The sequence below is a fragment of the Salminus brasiliensis genome, chromosome 18 (assembly GCF_030463535.1).
Source record: "Salminus brasiliensis chromosome 18, fSalBra1.hap2, whole genome shotgun sequence".
In the NCBI taxonomy this organism is placed as follows: Eukaryota; Metazoa; Chordata; class Actinopteri; order Characiformes; family Bryconidae; genus Salminus; species Salminus brasiliensis.
In genome coordinates this window covers 29,477,976-29,494,709 of record NC_132895.1, presented here as the reverse complement: position 1 = coordinate 29,494,709, position 16,734 = coordinate 29,477,976, and the positions used below count along the sequence as shown (strand labels likewise).

Below are 16,734 nucleotides of genomic sequence, written 5' to 3'. Positions count from 1 at the left end.
GCCTCGTAGCGCCGTCCCTGCTCTCGGTTTTCAGCAGTAAACGTCTTCGTCTTTCTTGCTCCTCGTAACCTGAAGCTGCTCTGGCTTTGAGTAACAGGATCCCTCATTTTCCGTCTCCCGTCTCCATGGCGAGGGCCGGGTTACCGTGGGTGGAGTTATTGGATGTTGGGTTTTTCCCTCCGCGGTGGACGAAGAGACTAGTTTAGGTCCGAATCCTCTGCGTCTTCATCATGTTTTTGTGTTTGGCGTATTTGTAAACATGGTTCTGAATCAGACTAAAGGAATCAAATCTGAATCACGACTCTTCGTGATACATTGAATCTTTTCTAAAGAGTCATATTAAATTAGGACATCTCATATTCCATCCTGATTGGCATACATTGGCTGTGTATGAAGAAGGAGATTGTCATCGCTGAATTGCTTCTGAAAGAATCATATTTGAATAGAAGTGCGCTCTATTGAATCACTTAATCATTAGAATCAGATTGAACTATCCACTGAATCGTTTTATGAAGTCAGAATTCAGCTGAATCGTGGTGAAATTTGAGGTGTTATGATGCCCTGGATTCATTAACTGAGTTGGCATCAAATGTGAGATTTGTTTTATAAAGAATCATGACAAAATTCATGGAGGATTCATTAAGCACTGATTGGTCTCAAACTGAACTGAATTGTGGTAGAATTGCAGCATTCTTACAGAAGGAATTGAATCATAATGAATTGTACGGTATCATGACTCCTTGAATCATTTGCTTACCAAACAAATCAGGATCGAATTGTGCAGGAATTCATGTCATGACGCGCTGAATCAGTTGCTCTAGAGTTCGACCTTTTGTTGTTGATTTAAATCGTATTTGATTGTTATGAGAATCACATTTGAATCTTTTGAATGAAATGTGATTTAGCGATTCATTGAATGCTTTGATGAATCAGAAAAAATGATTTGTGTTTAAAATGTGAGATTTCATGAGGAATTGAATCATTTGCTATAGAACATGAGGTGAGCTCAGAAATTTCAATCATCTCTCACACACACACACACACACACTCTCATCTCGGGGGGACCGGTGTTGTAAAGTAATAAAGGGGTTCCGGAGCAGAATGTGAAACACTGCTCTGTCTTTGTTGTGTGAAAGGAAGTGGAGATCAAAGTCAGAGCTAAACACTGAGGGCCCAAGAGATGAGGTGTGTGTGTGTGTGTGTGTGTGTGTGTGTGTGTGTGTGTGTGTGTGAGCAAAAACCCCTGCATCGTTATCCTTCCGCTTTTCGGCTGTTGGAAGACACAAAAACAGTGCTAATCCACCCCCAACTTACTGAGCGCGCTGTTTACGACGAGTGATTCATAACAGCTCCTCATTCAGCACTGAGTCAGCACTCTTCTTCCTCACGCCACCGACATCAAAGCAGGTTTCTCATCATACCATTCTGTACCCAGTTACCCTTTCCAGACTCCACCCACTTCTTATTGTGTATATCACAATACCTACATTTAGAGCGTTATTAATATTCACCCTAATGAGAGACTGTAGCTCCTCCTCAGTGTATATCACAATATCTACATTTAGAGCGTTATTAATATTCACCCTAATGAGAGACTGTAGCTCCGCCTCCTCAGTGTATATCACAATACCTACATTTAGAGTGTTATTAATATTCACCCTAATGAGAGACTGTAGCTCCGCCTCCTCAGTGTATATCACAATACCTACATTTAGAGTGTTATTAATATCCACCCTAATGAGAGACTGTAGCTCCGCCTCCTCAGTGTATATCACAATACCTACATTTAGAGTGTTATTAATATTCACCCTAATGAGAGACTGTAGCTCCGCCTCCTCAGTGTATATCACAATACCTACATTTAGAGCGTTATTAATATCCACCCTAATGAGAGACTGTAGCTCCGCCTCCTCAGTGTATATCACAATACCTACATTTAGAGTGTTATTAATATCCACCCTAATGAGAGACTGTAGCTCCGCCTCCTCAGTGTATATCACAATACCTACATTTAGAGTGTGTTCTTAATGAGCTGTATTGTGTGTGTGTGTGTGTGTGTGTGTGAGGGATAGAGGGATTTCTCCAGTGAGACAGTGGTGTTTTGTTTTCTGCAGCTCCGGCGCTCTTCCTTTTTCATTTTTTTGTGTGTGTCTCTGTCCCAGAGCTCCTTTTAACCGTCCAGTCGGACGCCAACATTCCTCTGGAATGTGAGCCTAAGTGAAGCTCTCAGACGTTCCCTCAGCGAGTTCAGACACGACCGGCAGCGCTGCAGCGCTCTCCCTCACGCAGGAAGAGGCAGGCTCTCGCCGCGCTGTTTGCGGTTTTGATGGCCGAGTGGCTCGCGGAGATCCGAGCTCTGCGCGACTTCCTCAACAGCGGCCGGAAAACCTGCTGACGTGGAGTTTCGGCTAGAACTTCCAGCTTTCACGTTCACGCTGTCCTTAAAGGGCTTCTCCACGTCCTCGTGGGTTTATCAACCAAAAAAAAAAAAAAAAAAAAACAGACTGATGTATGTTAATTAGCTCTGCTCCGATTGGCTGCCCTCCCTGAAACCCTCCGTGTGACTCCAGGGTGTAAAGGGCTGGGGCTAAACTACTGCAGGCTGAACGGACGGGATTAAATTCCTCTAGGCTGAACGGGTGGAGCTTAACTGCTGTAGATGAAAGGGGTGGGGCTAATGCGTTGGCCGGAGGGGCAGGGCTGCTGTAGGCTGAGGAGGAGGGGCTAAACTGCTGTGGGTGGGGTTGTTTTTGTGATGCTTGTTAACCTAAAAATACTGAGTTTGTTAGTCTTCCATCCCAGGTGCTCTCGCACTCTCGCGCTCCCTCAATCCCTAAATAGCCGGCGAGCAGACGCAGTGCAGATGTTCTCCAGATGTTTCGCCCGCCGCTCGTCTTCCTGAGGTCATGCCTCGTTCATTCGTTCTTGCCCTTCATCCCTCTCTCTGCTTCTCTACAGTTTCCAATGAAAACTGGGTCCCAGAGCTTTTTACAGAAGAAGGGCTTTAGGGGAAGGGGGGGCTTTCCTCTTTCCCCAACTTCACCCCCCCCCCCCCCACCCCCACAACCACCCTTCGTCCCACCAGCACCTCCTTCGCTCATGCTATTTTCTGCCTGTCTGTGACCGCAGAACCTCCCTCTTCCTCCCGTTTCCTCCTCTCGCTCCTGCGGCTTCAGGGAAAGCAGCTTCTTGCTGACTCTATCCTAGATGGTGCTCGGAGGTTAATGAGTAGGTCCGAGCGTCGGTCAGGAACGCGTTGGTGAGGGTTTGGCTCCGGCCTCCATGCTACGCACTCCCTTTCCAAAGACCAGAAAGGAGCAAGACAGGATACTGAATAGTTCCTAGTAGTTACTGACCGGCCCTGAGCCCAATCATCTGAAGTAGGTTCAGAGTAATTAATAATAATTACCAAATAATTAATTAAATCTTAATTATTTATAGCAGACACTGAATAATTCGTGCTAGCTTCTGGGTTAGCCTAACCCTAGATATTTGAAGCGGGTGCTGTGGACGTTTGTGGGAATAATTACTAGGGATGCACCAATCTGATACTAGGATCGGATATCGCTCACGATACTGAGAAAATTGGCTGGATCGGGAATCGGATAATTAGGCCGATCCAAAGGGCCGATGTTAATTTGTTATATTTTGTTTAGCAAAAATAGTAAAGTTATGTTTTAAGGCAAATCGTATGTCTTGGACCTCTCCCACATGGTGAAGTATATGAAATATTATTTCAACAGTGCTATCGGAAAGTTTATATATCAGTATCGGAAAACAAACGAAGTCAGAGCGAAGCATTTCAATGAATTACCGACTTCTTTATAGTAGATGCGGAGTATTTCATAGTGGATACTGAAGAATTTATAGTGGATGCTTAGTAATTCATACTACATACTGATAAATTCATGGTGGATACAGAATAATTCATAGTGGCTTACCAAAAAAAAAAGCATAGACGCTATATAATTCATAGTGGATGCTGAAGAATTCATAGTGGTTTCTTGGTTACCCTAACTCTAGTCATTTGATCAGAGATCAGTACTGAGATGGTACTGATAATCATCAGGTGCTTCATAGTAGACGTGGAAAAAATGGATACAGAAGAATTCATAGTGGATGCCTAGTGATTCATATTAGATACTGAATCATTTAAAGTAGACACCGAGTAATTAGTAGTTGATGCTTAATAGTTCATAGTAGGTACTGAATAATTCATGGTGGACACTGAAGAATTCATGGTGAAGAATTCATGGTAGTTTCTGGGTTGTTTACCCTAACCCTAGTCTTTTAAAGAAGATGCTGAGTTGGTAGTAATTACTCAAGGCGTCATAGTAGACACAGAAGAATTTATAGTTAATAGTGGATACTAAGAGAATTCATAGTGGATGCCTAGTAATTCATAGTAGATAATGTAGAATTCATAATAGACACCAGTTCATTTACTTTAGATAGGGATAGGGTAATTATTAGTGGATTATTAGTAGTTCATAGTAGATACTGGAGAATTCATGGTGGATCCTGAGAAATTCATAGTGGATGCTGAAGAATTTGTGGTGGATACGAAACTAACGTGTAGCTCTGGCTGAATAAATCATAGCGGACACTAAAGTGTAAGTGTATGTCTAGTAGGTACTGAAGAATTCATGGTGGATCCTGAAGAACTCCTAGTGGCCGTAGTATAATTCGTAATGGGTGCTTAAGAAGTTTCTGGGTGAGTTACTTTAACCCTAGTGATTTGAAGAAGATGCTGAGGTAGTAATAATTGCTTAGATGCTTCATAGTAAACATGGAATAATTCATAGTGGATACTGTGTAGTGGATGGTGGATACTGAAGAATTCATAGCAGACACTGAATAGTTGATTGTGGATACTGAAGAATTCATAGTGGATACTAAGTAGTTGAGGGTGGATACTGACAAATTCATAGTGGATGCCTGGAAATTCATAGCAGATACTGAGTAGTTTTAAAGCTCAAAATCATACATTTCTGCCCCAACAGCTCGTTCTGCAGATGACTGACATTGACTCAGTGTTTGAATGTGCTTCTGTTTACCAGAGCCAGCACTCTCCCACGATGTGTGTGTGTGTGTGTGTGTGTGTGTGTGTGTGTGTGTGTGTGTGTGTGTGTGTGTGTGTGTCTTTCAACCAGCTAGTGTGTAAAATAATATAATATAGCAATCTCCCTTTTACTCCCACAGGCCCCCCCCCTTTCTTTTTAGTAACCACGGCAACGCTGTTCCCTACACTCTGGAACATTTCCGCTGTAAGTGCTTCATAATTTAGCAGTGAATTAATTCTTTTGTCAGATCCGACCTACAAGACAAAGCGTCCGTCCTCTGGCCAGCTTTCGTCTCAGTCTTTTGGCAGGATACAAATGATCCTGCAAGTCTTAGCCTTCCTATAAAGTGTCCATATCCTGGGGAAAACCGAATGTTTACCGTTCACTTCCGTCGTCCATATACGGAAACTAGGCTGGGACTCGAACCCGTTGCTTTTGTGAGGTCCCCAAAACGTGTATATTAGCCTACATGGAGCGGCTCCTCCCTAGTTCATACTTGTCTTTCTGAGATCACAAATTTGATCATCTTTAGCTTTGAAAAGTGTCGCTCCACCCACTCCGCCTACAGCTGCTTAGCTCCGCCCACTCAGCCTCCAGCAGTTTAGCCGTGCCAACTCTGTCTATAGCTGCTGAGCTTCGGCCACTCAGACTCCAGGCTGTTGTTCTGTGAAAGGTTTAGTCCTGCCCTTTTACACTTTATCCATGTAGCTCCGCCCACTCAGCCTACGACAGTCTAGCTCAACTCACTTAGTCAGCCTCCAGCAGTCTATCCCCTCTCATTTAGCCTAAAGCGGTCTAGCACCACTGAGCCTCCAGCAGTTTAGCTCCTCCCATTCATCTTTGAAAATGTTAGCCCTGCCCACTTAGGTCCGCCCAGAAAAACCTATAAAAAAAGCCTATAGCCACTTAGCTCAACCCACTCAGCCTCCATCAGTTTAGCTCCTCCCATTCATATTTGAAAACTTTAGCCCTGCCCACTTAGCTCCAGCAGTGTAGCTCCACTCTTTCCGCCTCCAGCAGTTTAGACCCCCCCTCACCCCAATATTCATCTTGGAAAAGATTAGTCCTTGTCCACCCAGCCTACATCAGTCTGGCTCCGCCCACTCAGCCCACAGCATTTAGCTTTACCCGTCATTAACATAATCATCATACGTCACACTAACTCTTCTGATTCAGCCCTAATGGATGAATTCTGACCGTTTCAGAAGGAAAGGAGAAGGGATGGAGCCTCATTTTGGTGGGTGGTCCAGGGTGGTCACACACAATCAGGTTTTGGGGGGCACAAAGCCGAGGCAGCAGCGTTTAGCTTCCGGTAACAGCGTCACGCTCCTCAGCCGAGGCACCTGGAGATAGTGGGTAGATAAGCAATCCAGAGTTTTTACGTTCCTCACATGAGCTGGGTGATTATCAGTGTTTGGTATGTAAACACACTCTCTCTCTCTCACACACACACACACACACTCGTCACTGCTACTGCCATGTCAGCAGCAGAGCAACTCTGTGAACTCCTGTTTAACTCTGAAGGGTCTAGAGTTACAGTGCTCTTCGGAAACTGCTGGACCGCTGGATATCAGCACGTCACTTCCAGACTCCAAATATTGGAAAACGTCCTGCTGCATGATCCAGCTGTCTCAGGTGGCGAACAGGTATCTGTGCTAGGCTGAAAGCTTACCCTAACACAAGGGAGGGAAGCTTCGCCGAAGCTGCCACTCCTAACCAGGTCCCCCCAGACGGCCCTGTCCAGAATAGGGTAACTCAAACCAGGTGACCCAAGAAGTTAAAGCAAGGAAAGTGAGTGGGTTTCCAGGCTAGGCTAAATGCTAACCCACTTGTGTCCCTGGCTATAGCAGTCTAGCTCAGCCCTCTTAGTCTCAAGCAGTCCAGCCCCACCCACTCATTCTCAGGTGGCGAACGGGTGTCCGTAGCTAGGCTAAACTCAGACTGGTCAAATGGGGCTTCCAGGCTAGGCTAAATGCTAACCCTCTCGCTTCCCTGGCTTTAGCTTCCTGTCTCAGGGTAAGTGGCTCGTGGGGTATGCGCTCCAGGGGGAGTAGCCTATTGAAAAGGGCTGCTTGGGAAAGTGCTCCTGGGAAAGTGCTTGTGGGGTGCTAGGCTAAAAGCTAACTCTAGCTGACGGGCTTTGAGATCTATGCAACACTATATGGACAAAAGTATTAGGACACCTGTTCATCCTGCTTTTGTTGGAGTAACTGCCTCCTCCTGTCCAGGCAAGAAGGCTTTCTACTAGATTTTGGAGGAGCCTCAACTCCTAGTGTAGCCCCATCCATCCATCCATCCATCCATCCTTCCTTCTAGAGAACACAGTTCCACTGGGGGGCTTTATATACTTCTAGCCCACCCCTGGCATTAGGTTCATGTTTGTTTATCTGCTCCAGAGAGGTCTAGACTATTGGCAGTACGTCTGCAGAGGAACTAGACAAGCTGTGATGGCAATGGGTGCAACTTCAAGTCGCTGAATGCTTTCATCGGAAGGGGTGTCCGCAAATATTTGGACATCTCGGTTCACGTGGCTTCTGTCAGAGCAGAGCTCATCAGATTGTTCGGATTAATCAAGCCGACCAGAAAAGGAAAACATCGTCCGTTTATTGAACTCTGAGGTGAAATAACAGGGTGGTAAATAGGCTTGTCCAACCACAGCGGATAATCTCGTCCCAACCGAGGTCCCATGCTTGTATTTGGCACCTTTTAAGCGTGGGGGGGATCGTTCAAATACAACTCCAGCGTGACTTGGTCGTCGCTGGGACTTGTACGGGTTATAAAACCGGCCAAGTTCAGAGACTGAGGAGGTGTCGGAACGGATAGAAGTCCAAACCAAAACTAGAACTGAAACATTCCTTGCATGTTACAGGCTTGCGCAACCAGGCGCTGGCCTTTTTGAGGTCACCCCCCCACCCCCCGTCTCAGCCGAGCGTCAGTTCAGCCAGCTGAGCGTTTGTGTTGTACTTGGCTCCCAAGTCCGGGAGGAACGTTGGAAGAGGGATCCTTCCGAGTGCAGCTAACGTCATAAGGAGGGGTTCTTCAAGGGTTCTTGAGTAAAATCAGTAGTATCATGTAGAAGCTTGATCACATGGGGGTTCTTCACCTGGTCAAGGGTGTTTTGGGATTGGTGGGAGACCCTATGTAGATGGTTAGATGGTTGAAAATGCTTCCATGAAGCTGATGTCTTATAAACGGATTGTTTCAGGCTGGGCTGCAGGAGCTTTGTGATGCCGGCGTTGTATTGCAACACTAGCAACGCCAGTCCTCCTTAAAGAGGAATTCCACCAATTGTTCCACGGAAAATTCCTCCACGGTTAAGAGGTTCAGAGTGGGTTTGATAAGAAACCGGGCACCGTGTTTACAGTGGTGGGGAATGGACCCAGATGTTTGAACCTCCCAAAGCTGCTAGTTCCTAAACCTAGCGGTTATGAGTCCGCTGCCTGACCGAGGCCGAGATACAGTTTCGCCAACGTCTTGAGAAGATTCTGTATCTAAAACATGCTTTTATAAGTACGCATCATTGAAATGGTGGAGGGATACATGCAAGGCGTAGTAAAAAAAACTAGTCCCAGAAAGTAGTTGTAGTCATGGCAACCCTTTTTTTCGGTCCCCACCGCTTTGAGGAGATCTTTGATTGTTTCTCTCAGGCCTGTACCTTCGGAGGCATTCCGGAAACTTCACGTTCGTGATGACCGTGATGTTTAGAGAGCGTATCCTCATCCTTCTCCGTCCTCCGGCCCACGACCAACAATGCCAGGAAGGCCAGGCATTCAGGGGCGTTCTGCCGCCCTCAGACGAGTGTTGTTGTGTGGCTCTTGCTCGTTGTCCTGAGTTGAGGCCCAAAACCGAGAAACCCACGCCAACGGATTTCTTCAGTTTGTGTTGCTGGTGCGTCTTGGCTCAAGTCAGGTCACAGTTGAGAGCAGCCAGGTGGGACGTCGTGTGGACCACTACAGAACCTATAATCTGGCACCGATTTGTTCCAGCAGATCTTTTAGGTCCAGTAAGTTGGGAGGTGTAGTCATCCGACCAGGCCACCTTCTTCCTTTGCTTTGAGGTCCAGTCCTGACACTCCATGGCATGTCCATTTGTAGGAGTTTTCAACAGTGGACAGGGGTCAGCATGGGAGCTTTGACTGCTTCGATCTGACCCCTGTTTCTGGTTTGTTTTCTGGCCCTACTCACCTGGACCACCACCGCTGACCGGGAACTCCCTGCTGACCATTTGCAAAATTCTCCAACCCCTAGTTTACCCACCCAGTCTTTGCTTGACAACAGCAATCTATATATATTAACAACATATATATATAGTGTTTGAGGGGTACTGGACTTAGCGGTATGCTAGCCAGCGTGTTCGTCTGTTAGCTGATGGAAGTGGATTCGGTGTTGATGTTCTTCTCCAAGCGTGTTGAGCTCCAGTGGCAATTTGAAAAGTTTCACATGGCTCAGAAACATCACCCTGTGTCGGGTGGCTACTGAAAATACTGGTCGTTGTCTGGGAGAGCTCAGGAAATGGGTCATGCTAAAGAATCTTAAGTATTGCAAGAATCAAAATGGACTGTTTTGGATTTGTCCTGATGTTCCAAATAAACTTTTACTGCCCATATAAACAGCTTTACCGCTCATTTCCTCAGATGACTGGACTGTAGAGGGTTCATGGTTCGTCTCAGCACGCCGATGTTATCTGATTAGGACGATGTCTCACTTTAACAGATGTCGTTTGTTGTTGTTTTTTTTAATGGGAGCCTCGTGTGATTGAGCTCTGCTGGCACTGGTTTCTCATATTTGATTGTTTTTCCAGACTAGGAGCGACCTAAGGTCTGTACATGAAGAGTTTCCAGTGAAAGGTCTTTGTTGATTGTGCAATTCAGCGGAAGACGAGGCTTACGGTTAAAGTTCCACGTCCACTTGTGTCAGTTGTGTTGACATGAAGTTGAACGTTGGCGTTCACACCGTAAGTGGACCCAGTTCTCCTTCTGGTTCTCTTTGATCATGGAGAAGATCCTGGACCACTTTCTGTTTATCGTTTATCTCTGGGCTTGCGAACGGCGCAGATATCGAAGCGCTGGCTCGGTCATCAAGAGGCAGCAGGTTCGATTCCCGGTGATGCCACAGCCGTCCATGTCCGGGAATCACCAAGAGCTGTGGACCACCTCAGGCGTCGCCCCCCCCCCCCCCCCCTACGTGTCATATAATGTATTGCAGTCTGTCAGAATGTGTGTCATCGCAATACAAGTCTGCAATTGATAGTAATCAGTTATTTCCCCCGGGGAGGTGCCGAGTCTTGAGCTCTCACTGGGTGGGTAGGATGGAGGAGGAGGATTAGGCGTTAACATTCTCCTCCAGGTGTGCTGAGCTCCAGTGGCGAAGGTGATGCAGGTCTCTGAGGAAGCATGTTCTAGCCATCACCCTCCCAGCACTTGTAGCCTCGTTGTCATTGATGGCATTATTGATGAATTATCTCCTAATCTATGCGGAGTCACCATGGAGACCGTCAGTCTGTCAGACAGAACTGCCAACGTTTTGTGAGCGCGAGTGAGAAAATGTAAGGAAGAGTGAAAGAGGCCCCGAGGTGCCTTCTTCGACAAGACCATACATGCTGAGAAGTATGCAGAACACACAGTCTCTGTCTGTGTGTGTGTGTGTGTGTGTGTGTGTGTGTGTGTGTGTGTGTGTGTGTGTGTGTGAGACCTATCACTTTGCTGTCTCCATACACTGGTATTGTCACCTTAACACACAAAGAGGTGGGGGGTGAGTCTACCTGTGGCCGCTTTAGCTTCTACGGTAACTCGACCCCATTCCCTGCGTCGTGTGGTTTCTGGTTGCCGCGGCAACAGAGCCCAGTGCAGCTCTTTGGTAATCGTCGGTGCCTATATTTCACGTTGCGCTGGGCGGATTTTGCTTTGATGGGTGATAATGGCACATATATGAAAGCCTGGAGCAACACCTGTGTGTGTGTGTGTGTGTGTGTGTGTGTGTGAGAGAGAGAGCGAGAGAGAGAGTGTGTGTGTGTGACAAACATGCTCGGCCATGCCTGTGGAAGCATCGGTGTGATTTTTGAGAACGGAAACCAGCTCACGAGAACTGGCTTCCGCCTACTCCAGCACCCCAAGGATCCCAAGTGGTCCCCTAGTAGTCCCTAGAAGCGTAGTGACCTAGAAGCCACATGAACAACCCGGTCAACCACAAAGCCGTACCCCAGCATCCCCAAGAGATGGCATAGCAACTAGTCAGCAGCACCCTACCAGGCACCGGAGAGCCTAGTAATGCTGTGGTGGGATATGTAGTGGGATAACACGACAATCTGAGAACCTAGTGATGCCCTAGAAACCAGATGGGATACCATATCAACCATAAAAATGACATCCTTGCAGTGCCCAGAGATGATGTGCCAACTACTTGGGAGCACCCCACCAACCACCTGAGAACAAAGTGATGCCCCAGTTGTCAAATCACTAATATAGCAACCAACTGAGATACCATATCAACCACAAAGGGATATCTTAGCAATCCCCAGAGATGACAAATGAGCAAACCACCCGTGTGAACCTAGTGATATCCTAGTAACCAAATGAAATTACATGGCAACATCCTAGTAGCCATCTAGGATGCCATAGCAACTGCCAAGAGTTAGTAGCACCCCACCAACCACCGGAGAACCTAGTGATGCCCTAGTAACCAAAGTGACCACCTAGCAGTTCCCAGAGATGGTGTAAGAACTAGTTAGCAGCATTCCACCAGCCACCTGAGAACCTAGAGATATTCCCTAGTAATCAGATGGGATTATAACACCATAGCGACCAGCAAGGATCATCCTAGCAACTGTTAGGCCCCTAGCAGATGGTTGCCAGAATTACTGACCTCATTAATGACCTCATCTGACGGTAATCGACAGTACAGTTGTGTTTACAGACTTTTTCTTTAAAACGAAAAGCTCAAACTCTGCAGGAACCGATCTCTCTCTCTTGCTCTCTCTCTCTCACACACACACACACACACACACACACACACACACACACTCCTGCCTCTCTCTCGGTGTCCTTCCAAAAAAATGTCCACGCTTTTTATTTTGTCCTTCTTTTTTCACATTTTCCACCAACTTATCCTGCCAGCTCTCGCGCTTGCTCTCGCGCTTGCTCTCGCGCTCTCGTCTCTTTTTCTGTCTCCTCTCGTTCCTTACTCTTCTCTTTCACTTGTTCCTTTCTTTATTTCCTCACTCTCTGTCCTCGTCCTCACTACTTTTTCCTTCTCTCGCGCACTCTCGCGCTCGCTGTGTGTGAGAGGGAGCTTTTCGTTTGGCTCTCCTCCACCACTCTGTCCATCTTAAGCGCCTGTTGACATGGCATCGCGGGTAATTACTGTCTCCGCTTCCCGTTTTAACGTTCCTGCTTCGAGCACTGTTGCCGTGGAGATGGCCGCCTGAAAGTTTTTGCGCCCCCGGAGTGTTTTGTCTTGTCTGTGTTTTTTTTTTTTTTCCGTTTCTGTCAGTTTTGTTTCCGAGTCCAAATCAACTCTGAATACTTCCAGCAGCTCTGAGAGCGAACAGCTGCAGACTAAAACCTCAACCGTGTTTCAGCCCCGACTGTTTACCAACAACCCAGCTGAAAGCAGAGCAGATAAACAAGGTTAACTGCAGCAGCTGCTAAACAAGCTCTCATGATTTCCTTTGTGGGTCTTAGTTATTGGGTCTACACCATTTAAGCCTTCCCACCGAGCACTTCTGTTGCCCCAAGTACGGTTAGCTAACCATGTTGGAGAAAGCCCCCTTTCCACTGAGAGTTGTTGATGAAACTACCTCCACCATGTTTGGAGGCTGTACTTTTAGCCTGGCTGGCTCTCACCGTGAGTTGTTGATGAAACTACCTCCACCATGTTTGGGGGCTGTACTTTTAGCCTGGCTAGCTCTCATCGTGAGGTGTTAATGAAACTACCTCCACCATGTTTGGAGGCTGTACTTTAGCTTGGCTAGCTCTCATCGTGAAGTGTTAATGAAACTACCTCCACCATATTTGGGGGCTGTACTTTAAGCCTGGCTAGCTCTCACTGTGAGTTGTTTTGGAACTGTCTCCACCATGTTTGGAGTCTGTACTTTTAGCCTGGCTGGCTCTCACCATGAGTTGTTGATGAAACTACCTCCACTATGTTGGGGGCTGTACTTTTTAGCCTGGCTAGCTCTCACTGTGAGCTGTTGATGAAACTACCTTCACCATGTTTGGAGGCTTTACTTTAGCCTGGCTAGCTCTCACTGCTAGTTGTTGATGAAACTGCCTCCACCATGTTTGGAGGCTTTACTTTAGCCTGGCTAGCTCTCACTGCTAGTTGTTGATGAAACTGCCTCCACCATGTTTGGGGGATGTACTTTTAGCCTGGCTAGCTCTCATCTTGAGTTGTTGATGAAACTACCTTCAGCATGTTTGGAGGCTGTACTTTAGCCTGGCTAGCTCTCACTGCTAGTTGTTGATGAAACTACCTCCACCATGTTTGTAAGCATCCCGTGCTGAGCACAATGATTACCCCTCTGTGCTCAGAACAGCTCAATTAGTCATTTCCAAACCATTTACCAGTCTCTGACCTCGACAAGGTTGTTCCTGCTCCTCCATGCAGGAATCTTTCAGCTTTCGGCCCAAAGCACATTGTTTCAGAAGTCCTGGTCTTTGTCTGAATGTTCTCTGGCGAACTTTAGTTTACGCATGATGTTTTATGTGATTACATTTTAGGATTATTGGAGTTTCTTGATGCATTTCCTGAATTTGCTGGAACGGCCTGATCTGGCCATGTTGGCAGTTGTTCCCGCTCATTTCAACGGTCACGTGCAAACCAAGCTAAATCTGTCTGACTGCTGTGGAAACTGGTTGTGTGTCCGGCAGTATCAGTGTCTGCTGGTCAGTCTATCATCCAGTGTGTCGAATGGTTGAATGGGTAACCGGTGACCTCCAGTCTCACTCATCAATAATTTCTCCCGTTGTTTTGTTTGTTTGGTTTTTTTCTAGGCGGCGAATGGATACGTGCTCCTGTTCGACATCATTGGAGGAGGAGACGACAAATACCTGTATGAACCCGTCTACCCAAAGTGAGTAACCCACCTTATTGTAGGTACACCGAGTGGCAGCGCAACATAGATGTTTCTAATAAAGTGGCCAGTGAGCGGAAGCACAATGCGACGTCATTGTGAGAATTGTAGACTTTGATTAGCGCCACTGTGGCAGAGCAAGCAAAGTCCAAGTTAGAGTCAATACGACAAAGTAACACACTTTTCTATACGTAAGATACCTGACGTCAGTGTGTGTGTGAGAGAGAGAGAGGGGGAGTGCGAGAGTGAGAGTGCGAGAGTGAGAGTGTGTGTCTGAGTTCATTACGCAACTCCTATTGATTTTAGTGTCCTCAGCAGGCTGTAGTTTATAAACTCTACTGGTGACTCGGCAGAAAGAGAGATGGTTGGCCACCGCCTTCCACAGACAGGCCTGCCTGCGAGAAATGTGAAAAGCCGAGGCAGAAACTTGCAGAGTTAGCGAGCATGCTAGTCCCCAAGTACCTCTGTACTACACCGAGAGTGTGTTGCCTCCTCTGGGCCGGTGCTAAATGGGTTTCACGTTACGGTGGCAGGTCTTTGATTGAAAGCAACCACCTCTAAAGTCCCAAAACGGAGGAAATGCTAACATTAGCCGCGTCTAAGCGCAACCAGTTCTCCCCGCTGGCTCGAAATTAGCTAGTTTAACAAGTCAGGAGTCAGCTCAGGAGACTGTTTTATCATCCTTCTGTTAGTATACTGTTTATTGTAGGTGGGTTAACCACTATGCTAGTCAGCATGGTATTCTATCGTTTGTAAAGCATGCTCCTCAGCTGAGTGGTGTTGAAGGCCCAAGACTCACCAACCGGGGCTCTTCTACTTGGGTTTTATACTAAAACAGTTTGGAAGAGCTGCATTAGCCAGCGTGCTATTTGCTAAGTTAGCTCCAAGCTAAGCACAGCTCCACACCGAGCTCCAACCACAGCCGTTACACTCTGTGCAGCTCTGAGCCCTCACCAGTCTCAAGTTATCAGAGATCAGAGACTTTTTTTCGTCTTTTTTATTGACCAGACTTCCACTCCAGCTCTCTCGTTTCACAAATCAACACAAATTGCGAATGTCCGAGAGCACAGCTTTAGATCCGCTCGTTCGTCTTACCCGAGAGTACATCACGTCCCTCAAGCACAGCCAAAACACTTCGCCGTCTGCCATCTGCGTCAGTTGGCGAATTATTTTGCTTCTCTGCCCTGCTAATTTAAGCGCTGTGTTTTAAGGGACCATCGAGATCCATCACACCGTGAACAAATATGGCCTCTTAGTCGTAACTTTTTCACTGCTTTTTTTCCTTTCCACCTTAAATACAGCTCCATTTTAAGGTGGCATTTTAGCTTCATGCTTAGTTAACCTTTCCTGTTATTTATATCTTTAAAATTCCTTTTGAAGACCCTTTATATCGCTTAGTTCCAGTGAATACAACACAGAGAAATCGTAATGTGTCTCTAGGTGATAAAAGATGCTATAAGTGGATAATTATAGTAAAATTTACCTCAGAATAGATGATCTGAGCTTAGCTGCTCGTGTAACCTACACATCACGTAGAGTCGTAGTTGTGTAATGCGAGAACTTTCAAGCTAAAGGCTTGCCAAAGAGTGGTCCTCATGCTTAGCGGCTAGCGCGCTGTAAATTTTCGGTATTGTTTATATATTTTAAAATGTTATTTTAAGACCCTTTACATCACTCACTTCCAGTGAATACAAGATTACTTTATAAAAATGTGCAAAAAATGGATAATTATAATAAAATTTACCTCAGAGTAGATGATCTGAGCTTAGCTGCTCGTGTAGCCTACAGATTGTGTAGAGCTGTAGTTAGCGGTGTGATGCTAGAACTTGCATGCTAAAGGGTCTTCAAGCTTAGCGGCTAGCGCACTGTGAATATTCTGTTGTTTATATCTTTAAAATGTTATTTTAAGACCCTTTACATCGCTCACTTCCAGTGAATACAAGATTGAGAAGTCATGAAGTGTCAGTACTTTATAAAAATGTGCAAAAAATGGATAATTATAATAAAATTGACCTCAGGATAGATGGTCTGGGCTTAGCTGCTCATGTAGCCTACAGATTGTGTAGAGCTGTAGTTAGCTGTGTAATGCTAGAACTTGCATGCTAAAGGCTTGCTAAAGAGTGGTCTTCGTGCTTAGCGGCTAGCGCACTGTGAATTTTCATTGTTTATATCTTTAAAATGTTCTTTTTAAGACCCTTCATGTCGCTCAGTTTCAGTGGTTCAGATGTTACAAGATAGCGGCTAGCGCACTGTGAATATTCTGTGGTGTTTATATATTTTAAAATGTTATTTTAAGACCCTTCATGTCGCTCAGTCTCAGTGAATACAAGATTGAGAAGTCATGAAGTGTCAGTACTTTATAAAAATGTGCAAAAAATGGATAATTATAATAAAATTTACCTCAGAGTAGATGATCTGAGCTTAGCTGCTCGTGTAGCCTACATATTGTGTAGAGCTGTAGTTAGCTGTGTAATGCTAGAACTTGCATGCTAAAGGGTCTTTAAGCTTAGCGGCTAGCGCACTGTGAATATTCTGTGTTTATGTCTTTAAAATGTTATTTTAAGACCCTTTATATCGCTCACTTCCAGTGAATACAAGATTG

The 16,734-nt window shown here is 45.9% G+C and overlaps 1 protein-coding gene across 1 annotated transcript in view; it reads left to right on the top strand.

Annotated features, from left to right (window-relative positions):
• ric1 (RIC1 homolog, RAB6A GEF complex partner 1) overlaps nt 1-16,734 on the top strand; it is a 44,002-nt gene that overhangs the window by 7,152 nt on the left and 20,116 nt on the right. Inside the window, exon 3 of the mRNA XM_072662405.1 lies at nt 14,053-14,132. Coding sequence (XP_072518506.1) covers nt 14,053-14,132 — 80 coding nt within the window. The remainder of the gene's footprint in view (nt 1-14,052; nt 14,133-16,734) is intronic.